The sequence below is a fragment of the Oncorhynchus kisutch genome, unplaced genomic scaffold (assembly GCF_002021735.2).
Source record: "Oncorhynchus kisutch isolate 150728-3 unplaced genomic scaffold, Okis_V2 scaffold813, whole genome shotgun sequence".
Taxonomy (NCBI): Eukaryota; Metazoa; Chordata; class Actinopteri; order Salmoniformes; family Salmonidae; genus Oncorhynchus; species Oncorhynchus kisutch.
The window spans coordinates 44,127-60,852 of record NW_022262758.1 but is presented as its reverse complement, the minus strand read 5'-3'; the positions used below and the strand labels follow the sequence as shown (position 1 = coordinate 60,852).

Here is a 16,726-nt window from a genome sequence, read left to right as displayed (position 1 = left end):
ATATCTATAGACAATATATCAGTCCTATATCTATAGACAATATATCAGTCCTATATCTATAGACAGTATATCAGTCCTATATCTATAGACAGCAGTATAGACAGTATATCAGTCCTATATCTATAGACAGTAGTATAGACAGTATATCAGTCCTATATCTATAGACAGTATATCAGTCCTATATCTATAGACAGTAGTATAGACAGTATATCAGTCCTATATCTATAGACAGCAGTATAGACAGTATATCAGTCCTATATCTATAGACAGTATATCAGTCCTATATCTATAGACAGCAGTATAGACACTATATCAGTCCTGTGTCTATAGACAATATATCAGTCCTATATCTATAGACAATATATCAGTCCTATATCTATAGACAGCAGTATAGACACTATATCAGTCCTATATCTATAGACAATATATCAGTCCTATATCTATAGACAATATATCAGTCCTATATCTATAGACAATATATCAGTCCTATATCTATAGACAGTATATCAGTCCTATATCTATAGACAATATATCAGTCCTATATCTATAGACAGCAGTATAGACAGTATATCAGTCCTATATCTATAGACAGTAGTATAGACAGTATATCAGTCCTATATCTATAGACAGTATATCAGTCCTATATCTATAGACAGCAGTATAGACAGTATATCAGTCCTATATCTATAGACAATATATCAGTCCTATATCTATAGACAGTATATCAGTCCTATATCTATAGACAGCAGTATAGACAGTATATCAGTCCTATATCTATAGACAGTAGTATAGACAGTATATCAGTCCTATATCTATAGACAGTATATCAGTCCTATATCTATAGACAGTAGTATAGACAGTATATCAGTCCTATATCTATAGACAGCAGTATAGACAGTATATCAGTCCTATATCTATAGACAGCAGTATAGACAGTATATCAGTCCTATATCTATAGACAGCAGTATAGACAGTATATCCGTTCTATGTAGCTAGTGTCAGAGGACAGAGCAGACGACAGGTCACCTGATGTGTGCAGGAGTCGTTCCACAGCATCCACCAACCAGATTCACCAGACCATCTGTAGCAAAGTCCTACACAAATAAGAGAGTCAGTCAGTGTGTATAGAAACTGTAATGATACAATGACTATGAGGTTAAAGGTCAGACTGTCAGCTTTAATTTGAGGGTATTTTCATCCATATCGGGTGAACCGTTTAGAAATTACAGCCCTTTTTGTACACAGCCCCCCCCCCCCCATTTTAGGGGACCCAAAGTATTGGGACACATCCACTGTGTATTAAAGTAGCCAAGCGTTTAGTATTTGGTCCCATATACCAGGCACACAACCATTACATCACACTTGTGACTCTATAAACGTGTGGGATGTATTGGCTGTTTGTTGTGGTTGTCCAATAGAAACTAATGGTAAATCATGTATTGTGTCATTTTGGAGTCACTTTAATTGTGAAAATGAGAATAGAATATGTTTCGTAACATTTCTACATGAATGTGGACGCTACCGTGGTTACGGATAATCCTGAATGAATCCTGAATAATAATGCTTGAGAAAGTTACAGATCACACATCATAGCCCCTAAAACATGCTAACCTCTCACCATTACAATAACAGGGGAGGTTAGCATTTTATATCATAGCCCCTAAAACATGCTAACCTCTCACCATTACAATAACAGGGGAGGTTAGCATTTTATATCATAGCCCCTAAAACATGCTAACCTCTCACCATTACAATAACAGGGGAGGTTAGCATTTTATATCATAGCCCCTAAAACATGCTAACCTCTCTCCATTACAATAACAGGGGAGGTTAGCATTTTATATCATAGCCCCTAAAACATGCTAACCTCTCTCCATTACAATAACAGGGGAGGTTAGCATTTTATATCATAGCCCCTAAAACATGCTAACCTCTCACCATTACAATAACAGGGGAGGTTAGCATTTTATATCATAGCCCCTAAAACATGCTAACCTCTCTCCATTACAATAACAGGGGAGGTTAGCATTTTATATCATAGCCCCTAAAACATGCTAACCTCTCTCCATTACAATAACAGGGGAGGTTAGCATTTTATATCATAGCCCCTAATACATGCTAACCTCTCACCATTACAATAACAGGGGAGGTTAGCATTTTATATCATAGCCCCTAAAACATGCTAACCTCTCTCCATTACAATAACAGGGGAGGTTAGCATTTTATATCATAGCCCCTAAAACATGCTAACCTCTCTCCATTACAATAACAGGGGAGGTTAGCATTTTATATCATAGCCCCTAAAACATGCTAACCTCTCCCTATTACAATAACAGGGGAGGTTAGCATTTTATATCATAGCCCCTAAAACATGCTAACCTCTCACCATTACAATAACAGGGGAGGTTAGCATTTTATATCATAGCCCCTAAAACATGCTAACCTCTCTCCATTACAATAACAGGGGAGGTTAGCATTTTATATCATAGCCCCTAAAACATGCTAACCTCTCTCCATTACAATAACAGGGGAGGTTAGCATTTTATATCATAGCCCCTAATACATGCTAACCTCTCACCATTACAATAACAGGGGAGGTTAGCATTTTATATCATAGCCCCTAAAACATGCTAACCTCTCTCCATTACAATAACAGGGGAGGTTAGCATTTTATATCATAGCCCCTAAAACATGCTAACCTCTCTCCATTACAATAACAGGGGAGGTTAGCATTTTATATCATAGCCCCTAAAACATGCTAACCTCTCTCCATTACAATAACAGGGGAGGTTAGCATTTTATATCATAGCCCCTAAAACATGCTAACCTCTCTCCATTACAATAACAGGGGAGGTTAGCATTTTATATCATAGCCCTAAAACATGCTAACCTCTCTCCATTACAATAACAGGGGAGGTTAGCATTTTATATCATAGCCCCTAAAACATGCTAACCTCTCTCCATTACAATAACAGGGGAGGTTAGCATTTTATATCATAGCCCCTAAAACATGCTAACCTCTCACCATTACAATAACAGGGGAGGTTAGCATTTTATATCATAGCCCCTAAAACATGCTAACCTCTCTCCATTACAATAACAGGGGAGGTTAGCATTTTATATCATAGCCCCTAAAACATGCTAACCTCTCTCCATTACAATAACAGGGGAGGTTAGCATTTTATATCATAGCCCCTAAAACATGCTAACCTCTCACCATTACAATAACAGGGGAGGTTAGCATTTTATATCATAGCCCCTAAAACATGCTAACCTCTCTCCATTACAATAACAGGGGAGGTTAGCATTTTATATCATAGCCCCTAAAACATGCTAACCTCTCTCCATTACAATAACAGGGGAGGTTAGCATTTTATATCATAGCCCCTAATACATGCTAACCTCTCACCATTACAATAACAGGGGAGGTTAGCATTTTATATCATAGCCCCTAAAACATGCTAACCTCTCTCCATTACAATAACAGGGGAGGTTAGCATTTTATATCATAGCCCCTAAAACATGCTAACCTCTCTCCATTACAATAACAGGGGAGGTTAGCATTTTATATCATAGCCCCTAAAACATGCTAACCTCTCCCTATTACAATAACAGGGGAGGTTAGCATTTTATATCATAGCCCCTAAAACATGCTAACCTCTCACCATTACAATAACAGGGGAGGTTAGCATTTTATATCATAGCCCCTAAAACATGCTAACCTCTCTCCATTACAATAACAGGGGAGGTTAGCATTTTATATCATAGCCCCTAAAACATGCTAACCTCTCTCCATTACAATAACAGGGGAGGTTAGCATTTTATATCATAGCCCCTAATACATGCTAACCTCTCACCATTACAATAACAGGGGAGGTTAGCATTTTATATCATAGCCCCTAAAACATGCTAACCTCTCTCCATTACAATAACAGGGGAGGTTAGCATTTTATATCATAGCCCCTAAAACATGCTAACCTCTCTCCATTACAATAACAGGGGAGGTTAGCATTTTATATCATAGCCCCTAAAACATGCTAACCTCTCTCCATTACAATAACAGGGGAGGTTAGCATTTTATATCATAGCCCCTAAAACATGCTAACCTCTCTCCATTACAATAACAGGGGAGGTTAGCATTTTATATCATAGCCCTAAAACATGCTAACCTCTCTCCATTACAATAACAGGGGAGGTTAGCATTTTATATCATAGCCCCTAAAACATGCTAACCTCTCTCCATTACAATAACAGGGGAGGTTAGCATTTTATATCATAGCCCCTAAAACATGCTAACCTCTCACCATTACAATAACAGGGGAGGTTAGCATTTTATATCATAGCCCCTAAAACATGCTAACCTCTCTCCATTACAATAACAGGGGAGGTTAGCATTTTATATCATAGCCCCTAAAACATGCTAACCTCTCTCCATTACAATTAACAGGGGAGGTTAGCATTTTGGAGGGGTATGATATTTATTAATTTGGCTGAATCAAATCAATAGATCATTCATTGGGTAGACCAGCTATAAATCAATAAGTTGACCTTTAAATGTGAGGCTGTCAACTCCGGGGTCTCATCGTATCCACCGAACGTATTGGGGAGACCTGAAACGAGCAGAGGGTGTGAAAACGGCAGATCATTGGTTGTGAACACACAGAGAAAAGGTGAGCTAGCTAGATGCTAAGTTGCCGGGTGAGTGGGTGCCGATGGGTGCTGGTTACCTGCATTGGGGTAGCACAAGACATGAGCCGTGGTGCATTTCCCAATAGCCTGAATAAAAGGCCTCATCTCAGTGGCTCCTAAGGCACAGTTAAGACCAATACTGGAAGAGAGGAACACATTGTATATCAGCCTATTGAGGCCCAGTCTGATGAGGTCAGATATCAGCCTATTGAGGCCCAGTCTGATGAGGTCATATATCAGCCTATTGAGGCCCAGTCTGATGAGGTCAGAATAACACACAGTAACATTGTATATCAACCTATTGAGGCCCAGACTGATGAGGTCAGAATAACACACAGTAACATTGTATATCAACCTATTGAGGCCCAGACTGATGAGGTCAGAATAACACACAGTAACATTGTATATCAGCCTATTGAGGCCCAGACTGATGAGGTCAGAATAACACACAGTAACACTGTATATCAGCCTATTGAGGCCCAGTCTGATGAGCTCAGATATCAGCCTATTGAAGCTCAGTCTGATGAGGTCAGATTTCAACCTATTGAGGCCCAGTCGGATGAGGTCAGATATCAGCCTATTGAGGCCCAGTCTGATGAGGTCAGAATAGCACAGTAACACTGTATATCAGCCTATTGAGGCCCAGTCTGATGAGGTCAGATATCAGCCTATTGAGGCCCAGTCTGACGAGGTCAGATATCAGCCTATTGAGGCCCAGTCTGATGAGGTCAGAATAGCACAGTAACACTGTATATCAGCCTATTGAGGCCCAGTCTGATGAGGTCAGATATCAGCCTATTGAGGCCCAGTCTGATGAGGTCAGATATCAGCCTATTGAGGCCCAGTCTGATGAGGTCAGAATAATACACAGTAACACACTGTATATCAGCCTATTGAGGCCCAGTCTGATGAGGTCAGATATCAGCCTATTGAGGCCCAGTCTGATGAGGTCAGAATAACACAGTAACACACTGTATATCAGCCTATTGAGTCCCAGTCTGATGAGGTCAGAATAAGACAGTAACATTGTATATCAGCCTATTGAGGCCCAGTCTGATGAGGTCAGAATAGCACAGTAACACTGTATATCAGCCTATTGAGGCCCAGTCTGATGAGGTCAGATATCAGCCTATTGAGGCCCAGTCTGATGAGGTCAGATAACAGCCTATTGAGGCCCAGTCTGATGAGGTCAGATATCAGCCAATTGAGGACCAGTCTGATGAGGTCAGAATAACACAGTAACATTGTATATCAGCCTATTGAGGCCCAGTCTGATGAGGTCAGATATCAGCCTATTGAGGCCCAGTCTGATGAGGTCAGAATAACACACAGTAACATTGTATATCAACCTATTGAGGCCCAGTCTGATGAGGTCAGATAACAGCCTATTGAGGCCCAGTCTGATGAGGTCAGATATCAGCCTATTGAGGCCCAGTCTGGTGAGGTCAGAATAACACACAGTAACATTGTATATCAGCCTATTTAGGCCCAGTCTGATGAGGTCAGAATAACACACAGTAACATTGTATATCAGCCTATTGAAGCTCAGTCTGGTGAGGTCAGATATCAGCCTATTGAGGCCCAGACTGATGAGGTCAGAATAACACAAAGTAACATTGTATATCAGCCTACTGAGGCCCAGACTGATGAGGTCAGAATAACACACAGTAACATTGTATATCAGCATACTGAGGCCCAGACTGATGAGGTCAGAATAACACACAGTAACACATTGTATATCAGCCTATTGAGGCCCAGTCTGATGAGGTCAGATATCAGCCTATTGAGGCCCAGTCTGATGAGGTCAGATATCAGCCTATTGAGGCCCAGTCTGATGAGGTCAGATATCAGCCTATTGAGGCCCAGTCTGATGAGGTCAGATATCAGCCAATTGAGGACCAGTCTGATGAGGTCAGAATAACACAGTAACATTGTATATCAGCCTATTGAGGCCCAGTCTGATGAGGTCAGAATAACACACAGTAACATTGTATATCAGCCTATTGAGGCCCAGTCTGATGAGGTCAGATATCAGCCTATTGAGGCCCAGTCTGGTGAGGTCAGAATAACACACAGTAACATTGTATATCAGCCTATTTAGGCCCAGTCTGATGAGGTCAGAATAACACACAGTAACATTGTATATCAGCCTATTGAAGCTCAGTCTGGTGAGGTCAGATATCAGCCTATTGAGGCCCAGACTGATGAGGTCAGAATAACACAAAGTAACATTGTATATCAGCCTACTGAGGCCCAGACTGATGAGGTCAGAATAACACACAGTAACATTGTATATCAGCCTACTGAGGCCCAGACTGATGAGGTCAGAATAACACACAGTAACACATTGTATATCAGCCTATTGAGGCCCAGTCTGATGAGGTCAGATATCAGCCTATTGAGGCCCAGTCTGATGAGGTCAGATATCAGCCTATTGAGGCCCAGTCTGATGAGGTCAGATATCAGCCTACTGAGGCCCAGACTGATGAGGTCAGAATAACACACAGTAACACATTGTATATCAGCCTATTGAGGCCCAGTCTGATGAGGTCAGATATCAGCCTATTGAGGCCCAGTCTGATGAGGTCAGATATCAGCCTATTGAGGCCCAGTCTGATGAGGTCAGATATCAGCCTATTGAGGCCCAGTCTGATGAGGTCAGATATCAGCCTATTGAGGCCCAGTCTGATGAGGTCAGATATCAGCCTATTGAGGCCCAGTCTGATGAGGTCAGATATCAGCCTATTGAGGCCCAGTCTGATGAGGTCAGATATCAGCCTATTGAGGCCCAGTCTGATGAGGTCAGATATCAGCCTATTGAGGCCCAGTCTGATGAGGTCAGATATCAGCCTATTGAGGCCCAGTCTGATGAGGTCAGATATCAGCCTATTGAGGCCCAGTCTGATGAGGTCAGATATCAGCCTATTGAGGCCCAGTCTGATGAGGTCAGATATCAGCCTATTGAGGCCCAGTCTGATGAGGTCAGATATCAGCCTATTGAGGCCCAGTCTGATGAGGTCAGATATCAGCCTATTGAGGCCCAGTCTGATGAGGTCAGATATCAGCCTATTGAGGCCCAGTCTGATGAGGTCATCTCTCCAGCAGATCTGAAGTTTGAGGTTTATTTGAATATAAAACAGCAAGAAACTTGAGGACAAACTGGTGGAAGTCAACGACAACAACAACAACAACAACAACAACAACAACAACAACAACAACAACAACAACAACAGGGTAGTATTGAAGTCCTGAAGCAGAATGTAATGACTCACCAGAGGGGTTTGGCATGGGACACACTGATGACGAAGGCCTCTCCCGTCTGTCCTGAGAGAGTTCGACCACTCCTGTCCACGATGGTGCCTGATATCTAGAAACACAATCAATCTGTCCTGAGAGAGTTCGACCACTCCTGTCTAGGATGGTGCCTGATATCTAGAAACACAATCAATCTGTCCTGAGAGAGTTCGACCACTCCTGTCTAGGATGGTGCCTGATATCTAGAAACACAATCAATCTGTCCTGAGAGAGTTCGACCACTCCTGTCCACGATGGTGCCTGATATATAGAAACACAATCAATCAATCTGTCCTGAGAGAGTTTGACCACTCCTGTCCACGATGGTGCCTGATATCTAGAAACACAAACAATCTGTCCTGAGAGAGTTCAGTCCTGCGTTTATGTTTTTGTCCAGTGTATTTTAATGATGGGAAAAAGCCGCTCTGATCCTGACGCTTCCCGCGGAGACAGAGAGGCAATTGGATTGCGTCTCCGCTTGTGTGGTCAAGCAAGTTAGGGAGACATCTAAATCAATGGAAGAAGGAATAGAAATGACCGAATTACAAGTGAATTGAGAGAGAGAAAAGGCTACAACGACCAAAGCCAACATGTAGGCTGCTGTTTAGGATATAATCTGAATGGAGTTAAGCGTAGCTAACTGTAGGACGGTGAGAAGCACAGTAACGTTATGGCTATCAGCCTCAATTCGCCCCGTTAGCTAACTGTAGGACGGTGAGAAGCACAGTAACGTTATAGCTAGCAGCCTTAATTAGCCTCGTTAGCTAACTGTAGGACAGTGAGAAGCACAGTAACGTTATAGCTAGCAGCCTTAATTAGCCTCGTTAGCTAACTGTAGGACGGTGAGAAGCACAGTAACGTTATGGCTAGCCTTAATTAGCCTCGTTAGCTAACTGTAGGACGGTGAGAAGCACAGTAACGTTATGGCTAGCAGGCTCAATTAGCCTCGTTAGCTAACTGTAGTATGGTGAGAAGCACATTAACGTTATGGCTAGCAGCCTCAATTAGCCTCGTTAGCTAACTGTAGGACGGTGAGAAGCACAGTAACGTTATGGCTAGCCTCAATTAGCCTCGTTAGCTAACTGTAGGACGGTGAGAAGCACAGTAACGTTATGGCTAGCCTCAATTAGCCTCGTTAGCTAACTGTAGGACGGTGAGAAGCACAGTAACGTTATGGCTAGCAGTCTCAATTAGCCTCGTTAGCTAACTGTAGGACAGTGAGAAGCATAGTAACGTTATGGCTAGCCTCAATTAGCCTCGTTAGCTAACTGTAGGACAGTGAGAAGCACAGTAACGTTATGGCTAGCAGCCTCAATTAGCCTCGTTAGCTAACTGTAGGACAGTGAGAAGCACAGTAACGTTATGGCTAGCAGCCTCAATAAGCCTCGTTAACTAACTGTAGGACGGTGAGAAGCACAGTAACGTTATGGCTAGCCTCAATTAGCCTCGTTAGCTAACTGTAGGACGGTGAGAAGCACAGTAACGTTATGGCTAGCAGGCTCAATTAGCCTCGTTAGCTAACTGTAGGACGGTGAGAAGCACAGTAACGTTATGGCTAGCAGTCTCAATTAGCCTCGTTAGCTAACTGTAGGACGGTGAGAAGCACAGTAACGTTATGGCTAGCAGCCTCAATTAGCCTCGTTAGCTAACTGTAGGACGGTGAGAAGCACAGTAACGTTATGGCTAGCAGTCTCAATTAGCTTCGTTAGCTAACTGTAGGACGGTGAGAAGCACAGTAACGTTATGGCTAGCAGCCTCAATTAGCCTCGTTAGCTAACTGTAGGACGGTGAGAAGCATAGTAACGTTATGGCTAGCCTCAATTAGCCTCGTTAGCTAGCTTCTCTCAGTTTGATGCCGTCAAGACAGGTACCATGTAATCAGACGGGATGATAAACGACGAGCAAGTCGTCAGTCTAGCGCGAGATCACAGTGGTTGTTAACAGTGGTAATTTAACTCAGAAATATACTGGCAAGACCCTGACCAAAAGACAGAATTCATACTTACAAATATAGGTCTGGGTTCGTAGCTCTCTTCAAACAGTTTGTCGATAGCAAACAGTGCTGCCTTTATGACAAGATAAAAATAAACAAATTAAATCGATACATTGATTATGATCAATTGTATGGAAACGTATGTAAAACTAGAATCACATTGATAGAAAATAGATGACAGTCAGTGATGAAGACAGTCAGTGATGAAGACAGTCAGTGATGATGACTGTCAGTGGTGATGAAGACAGTCAGTGGTGAAGACAGTCAGTGATGAAGACAGTCAGTGATGAAGACAGTCAGTGATGAAGACAGCGAGTGAAGAAGAGAAACTAGATGACAGTCAGTGATGAAGACAGCGAGTGAAGAAGAGAAACTAGATGACAGTCAGTGATGAAGACAGCGAGTGAAGAAGAGAAACTAGATGACAGTCAGTGATGAAGACAGCGAGTGAAGAAGAGAAACTAGATGACAGTCAGTGGTGAAGACAGTCAGTGATGAAGACAGTCAGTGATGATGACAGTCAGTGATGATGACAGCGAGTGAAGAAGAGAAACTAGATGACAGTCAGTGGTGATGAAGACAGTCAGTGATGAAGACAGCGAGTGAAGAAGAGAAACTAGATGACAAGTCAGTGGTGATGAAGACAGTCAGTGATGAAGACAGTCAGTGAGGAAGACAGTCAGTGAGGAAGACAGTCAGTGAGGAAGACAGCGAGTGAAGAAGAGAAACTAGATGACAGTCAGTGATGAAGACAGCGAGTGAAGAAGAGAAACTAGATGACAGTCGGTGATGAAGACAGCGAGTGAAGAAGAGAAACTAGATGACAGTCAGTGATGAAGACAGCGAGTGAAGAAGAGAAACTAGATGACAGTCAGTGATGAAGACAGTCAGTGATGAAGACAGTCAGTGAGGAAGAAAGTCAGTGAGGAAGAAAGTCAGTGAGGAAGACAGTCAGTGATGATGACAGCGAGTGAAGAAGAGAAACTAGATGACAGTCAGTGATGAAGACAGCGAGTGAAGAAGAGAAACTAGATGACAGTCAGTGATGAAGACAGCGAGTGAAGAGAAACTAGATGACAGTCAGTGATGAAGACAGTCAGTGATGAAGACAGTCAGTGATGAAGACAGTCAGTGATGAAGACAGCGAGTGAAGAAGAGAAACTAGATGACAGTCAGTGATGAAGACAGCGAGTGAAGAAGAGAAACTAGATGACAGTCAGTGATGAAGACAGTCAGTGATGAAGACAGCCAGTGATGAAGACAGTCAGTGATGAAGACAGTCAGTGATGAAGACAGTCAGTGATGAAGACAGCGAGTGAAGAAGAGAAACTAGATGACAGTCAGTGATGAAGACAGCGAGTGACGAAGGTGTACCTTGGCGTTGGCCGTGTCAAAGATGGTCTCCACCATGATAATATCCGCTCCTCCATCCAACAGACCCCGGACCTGCTCGGCGTAAGCCTCAGCCAGCTCATCAAAGGCTGAGGGGGAAGACACAGGACCACTCAGCACGGTAGCACCATCAGAGAGAGTACTGTCAACTCTGGAGGTTACCAATGGTTTATCAAGAGTCACCCGAGAGGCCTTTATAGACCCCGATAGGGTAACAGATACATAGTGTAGGTCTGAAAGGCCTTATAGACTCTGAGAGGGTAACAGATACATAGTGTAGGTCTGAAAGGCCTTATAGACCCTGAGAGGGTAACAGATACATAGTGTAGGTCTGAAAGGCCTTATAGACCCTGAGAGGGTAACAGATACATAGTGTAGGTCTGAGAGGGTAACAGATACATAGTGTAGGTCTGAGAGGGTAACAGATACATAGTGTAGGTCTGAGAGGGTAACAGATACATAGTGTAGGTCTGAGAGGCCTTATAGACCCTGATAGGTTAACAGTTAAGACAGCTATATAGCGCAGGTCTGTAGTGACATGTCACCACTGTAAGGGGCTCTGAAAACACCTGCCATTCTGCCACTTTGCAGTGACATCAGTAGAAAGAGAAGTAAGAAGCATAAACAACAAGCTGTTCTCTTACTGACGTTCCTGAAGTCTGGTCTTTCCACTGAGGGAGACACAGACAGGGTTTTATTGGTGGGGCCCACGGCGCCTGCCACGTATCTCTTACAACCTGGTAATAAAAAACAACGGTTTGTGAGGTACAAACACGGAAACACACATCTATTACACGCAATGTTGTCATTACAAACACGGAAACACACATCTATTACACACAATGTTGTCATTACAAACACAGAAATACACATCTATTACACGCAATGTTGTCATTACAAACACGGAAACACACATCTATTACACACAATGTTGTCATTGTCAAATAGGTTTTTTTCCCTCCAATGACGATACATTATCTTTGTCAGCTGACCTGTCTGGTTGGTGATGTCATCTGCTGCTTTCCTGGCTATTTCTGCTGACACCTTGTTCATACGATAAGCCTGGGAAAACATCTGGGAGTTAAACAACCTGAATGAGTGAGTGAGACATTTGTGTCAAGTCACCTTTTAGGAACTGTCACGAGAATTTTAATGTAGGTTGGATCTCGTCAGCATTTCTGTCGTGCACCAGTTCGCCACCGGCCTGTAAAGAACCCTCAGAAAGGGGCCAGGTCTTTAATCTACAGATATTTCATCCGCCCGTGCACGTTTTCGGTGTCTCCATGGAACGACAGAAAAAGATATTGAGATCCGGCTCGAAGGACCAAGCTGTCACGAGAATTTTCAATCCCAATGATAATAACTAACACTTATTTAAACTTTGACCAATCCCCGAGGTTTGTAAGACCCTGGGTTTAATAATAATTAGGCAAAGACTCAGTTTATCATTTGTTTCACACTTGCACCCTGCTTACATACTAAAAAAAGAGCCCGAGGTCCTTGTTCTAACTCTGACTAAAACTACACACATCATCAGATTGTAGTTTTATGATTCTAATAAATTTCATACAATTATATGGTTTCAGGGTGGAATTATTTAGTCATTACTTTAAACATATAGATTCCATTATCAGGAACCTATCCCTGACTGACTACATGTGACTACATGTGATCTGATGTTGCGATAACAGCTTTTGATTGGTGATCTGATGTTGCGATAACAGCTTCTGATTGGTGATCTGATGTTGCGATAACAGCTTCTGATTGGTGATCTGATGTTGCGATAACTTCTGATTGGTGATCTGATATTGCGATAACAGCTTCTGATTGGTAATCTGATATTGCAATAACAGCTTCTGATGGGTGATCTGATGTTGCGATAACAGCTTCTGATTGGTGATCTGATGTTGCGATAACAGCTTCTGATTGGTGATCTGATGTTGCGATAACAGCTTCTGATTGGTAATCTGATATTGCAATAACAGCTTCTGATGGGTGATCTGATGTTGCGATAACAGCTTCTGATTGGTGATCTGATGTTGCGATAACAGCTTCTGATTGGTGATCTGATGTTGCGATAACAGCTTCTGATTTGTGATCTGATGTTGCGATAACAGCTTCTGATTTGTGATCTGATGTTGCGATAACAGCTTCTGATTGGTGATCTGATGTTGCGATAACAGCTTCTGATTGGTGATCTGATGTTGCGATAACTTCTGATTGGTGATCGGAGTGTTATTCTACAGACCGCCCCACTGACCCGTTCTCTTACCAAGTGTCCCAGTCCGTAGTCGGCCTGGGCGATACAGGTGCTACTGAAAGTGTTGGTCTCAATGATGTCTGCCCCGGCCAGCAGGTATTCCTAGGAACAAACACAAGAGAGGAACGTCAATGCTTATTCACGCAGCAGGGTTTCACCAAACAAAAAGGGGTCATCACATCCTGTCCGTCCGTCTCCCACAAAAAGACCGGAAATACATCTCAATAACAGATCAACAATTCTAGGTGCAGGTTAATTATTACTAGGGCGTAACAGACAGGTGCATTTCATTTGACCTTAATTTAACCAGGCAAGTCAGTTAAGAACAAATTCATATTTGCAATGACGGCCTAGGAACAGTGGGTTAACTGCCTTGTTCAGGGGCAGAACGACAGATTTGTACCTTGTCCGCTCGGGGATTTGAACTTGCAACCTTACGGTGTGTTGCTGTCCTGGATAACGTGAACCACTCTTTAACTCCACTGACCGGACCTTGTGCATGTTGTAGGTGACATCACCGGACCTTGTGCATGTTGTAGGTGACATCACCGGACCTTGTGTATACTGTAGGTGACATCACCGGACCTTGTGTATACTGTAGGTGACATCACCGTACCTTGTGTATACTGTAGGTGACATCACCGTACCTTGTGTATACTGTAGGTGACATCACCGTACCTTGTGTATACTGTAGGTGACATCACCGTACCTTGTGTATGTTGTAGGTGACATCACCGTACATTGTGTATATTGTAGATGACATCACCGTACCTTGTGTATATTGTAGATGACATCACTGTACCCTTGTGTATATTGTAGATGACATCACCGTACCTTGTGTATATTGTAGATGACATCACCGTACCTTGTGTATATTGTAGATGACATCACCGTACCTTGTGTATGTTGTTGGGGACATCACCGTACCTTGTGTATATTGTAGATGACATCACCGTACCTTGTGTATATTGTAGATGACATCACCGTACCTTGTGTATATTGTAGATGACATCACCGTACCTTGTGTATGTTGTTGGGGACATCACCGTACCTTGTGTATATTGTAGATGACATCACCGTACCTTGTGTATATTGTAGATGACATCACCGTACCTTGTGTATACTGTAGATGACATCACCGTACCTTGTGTATATTGTAGATGACATCACCGTACCTTGTGTATATTGTAGGTGACATCACCGTACATTGTGTATACTGTAGAAGACATTACCGTACCTTGTGTAAACTGTAGATGACATCACCGTACCTTGTGTATACTGTAGGTGACATCACCGTACCTTGTGTATACTGTAGGTGATATCACCGTACCTTGTGTATACTGTAGATGACATCACTCTGTGTGATGCTCAGCAGGTCGTTGTTGCCCCTCAGGCTGTGGGTGTGGTCTTTAAACTCCTCCCCCCTGAAGTGTTCCTCCTCCAATCGCCTCTCCTGGATCATGGTGCCCATCCCTCCATCTAGTATCATGATCCTCTTCCCCAACAGCTCCCTGAGCTCAGCCTCTAGGGCAGGTCTGCTAGGGCCACTACCTGAGGTAAGCAACATATTACATGGTTATGACATGTTAAATATGTGCCCTTCCCTCCATCCTAGTATCATGATCCTCTTCCCTAACAGCTCCCTGAGCTCAGCCTCTAGTGAAGCTCTGCAGTTAGCATATTACATGTTATTATGGTTATATAAACTGGTTGAGAGAATGCCAGGCTGTCATTTAAGGCAAATGGTGGCTACTTTGAAGAATCTCAAATATAAAATATAGTTTGATTTGTTTAACACTTTTTTTTTGGTTACTACATGATTCCATACGTGTTATTCCATAGTTGATGTCTTCACTATTATTCTACAATGTAGAAAATAGTAAAAAATCAAATGAGTAGGTGTGTCCAAACCTTTGACTGGTACTGTATATATATAATAATAATATTTCTGCGGAGGGGGGTTGATCTACAAAAGACCCACCAGTTGTCCATTACCGAGCTAAGATGTTAGTTAACTCGCTTGTTTACAGGGAAGTGTTTTACACGTGTCAGGCCAGCTGGGGTGTATTCATCACGCCTGTTCAGTTGTAAAACGTTTCTTAAAATGGAAACAAACGGAACGGGAATAAGACTTACATTAATGTGTCCAATGGAAACAGTAGTTACACGTTTTGCAACTAAAACGAGAGTTTATATATTCTACAAATTCAGTTCAACTCGAGTTTTACAAATAACAACAGAGTTTCTATTGGACAAATGCAGGTCCCCTCCCGTTTCGTTTCCGTTAGGTTCTAGAAACGTTTGGTGTCCTGACATTGCGACCCAAGTTACTATCTATCTCTCTCTGCCCGTGTTTTGCTAACGTTACTCTACCAGGCAGGGGGACATGCAGACAGCACATGTTGACTAGCTGCTATGTAGCTCTCAATCTATCTATCTATCTATGAATGAATAAATAAAAACGTTTGTCATTTAGGGTAGCTGGATGGAAAATCCCCCCAGGCTACATTATATGCAGCTAACTAACCAACTGCAACTATCTAGCCAGTCATTGACAGCTGCTAGGCAGCCAGCTCATATCTAGCTAAATACTAAACCAGGAAGTTGCAACAGTTTACCTTTTGTTGTTGAACTCTCATATATTGTAGGAGCCATGGCGTTGTAATTCTCCTTCTTCGTCTTTTGCTTGTTTTAACTGCAAAGGAACAAAAAGTGCCTGAAGAGAGCAACCAACACTGACTCTGCCGGCGGCCGCTTGTCAACTCAATGTCCATAAATCACTTTCCTCCGTCTGGCGTGGAGGAGCGGCACAACCACGCAGGCGGAACCACGCTGCACGCTGCGGAACTACGCTGCGGAACCACGCTGCACGCTGCGGAACCACGCTGTGGACCCACCACGCTGCACGCTACGGAACCACGCAGGCAGAACTACGCTGCACGCTGCGGAACCACGCAGGCGGAACTACGCTGCACGCTGCGGACCACTGCAGAACCACATGCTGCAGAACCACGCAGGCGCAGGTTTGATTGAGCAACATTCAGGTCCTTCCAGGAGAAGAACTACTACGATATGACGTGCCTGTACCGATCTGATTA

General features: G+C 42.9%; 1 protein-coding gene across 1 annotated transcript in view; it reads right to left on the bottom strand.

Annotated features, from left to right (window-relative positions):
• LOC109886805 (methionine synthase-like) overlaps nt 1-16,572 on the bottom strand; it is a 65,132-nt gene extending 48,560 nt beyond the window's left edge. Inside the window, 11 exon segments of the mRNA XM_031816525.1 lie at nt 1,027-1,094; nt 4,549-4,610; nt 4,728-4,828; nt 7,962-8,056; nt 9,990-10,049; nt 11,351-11,457; nt 12,013-12,105; nt 12,361-12,430; nt 13,641-13,730; nt 14,959-15,179; nt 16,247-16,572. Of these exon segments, the coding sequence (XP_031672385.1) occupies nt 1,027-1,094; nt 4,549-4,610; nt 4,728-4,828; nt 7,962-8,056; nt 9,990-10,049; nt 11,351-11,457; nt 12,013-12,105; nt 12,361-12,430; nt 13,641-13,730; nt 14,959-15,179; nt 16,247-16,283 (1,004 nt within the window). The 5' untranslated portion in view covers nt 16,284-16,572.
• Between the last annotated feature and the right edge of the window lie 154 nt (nt 16,573-16,726).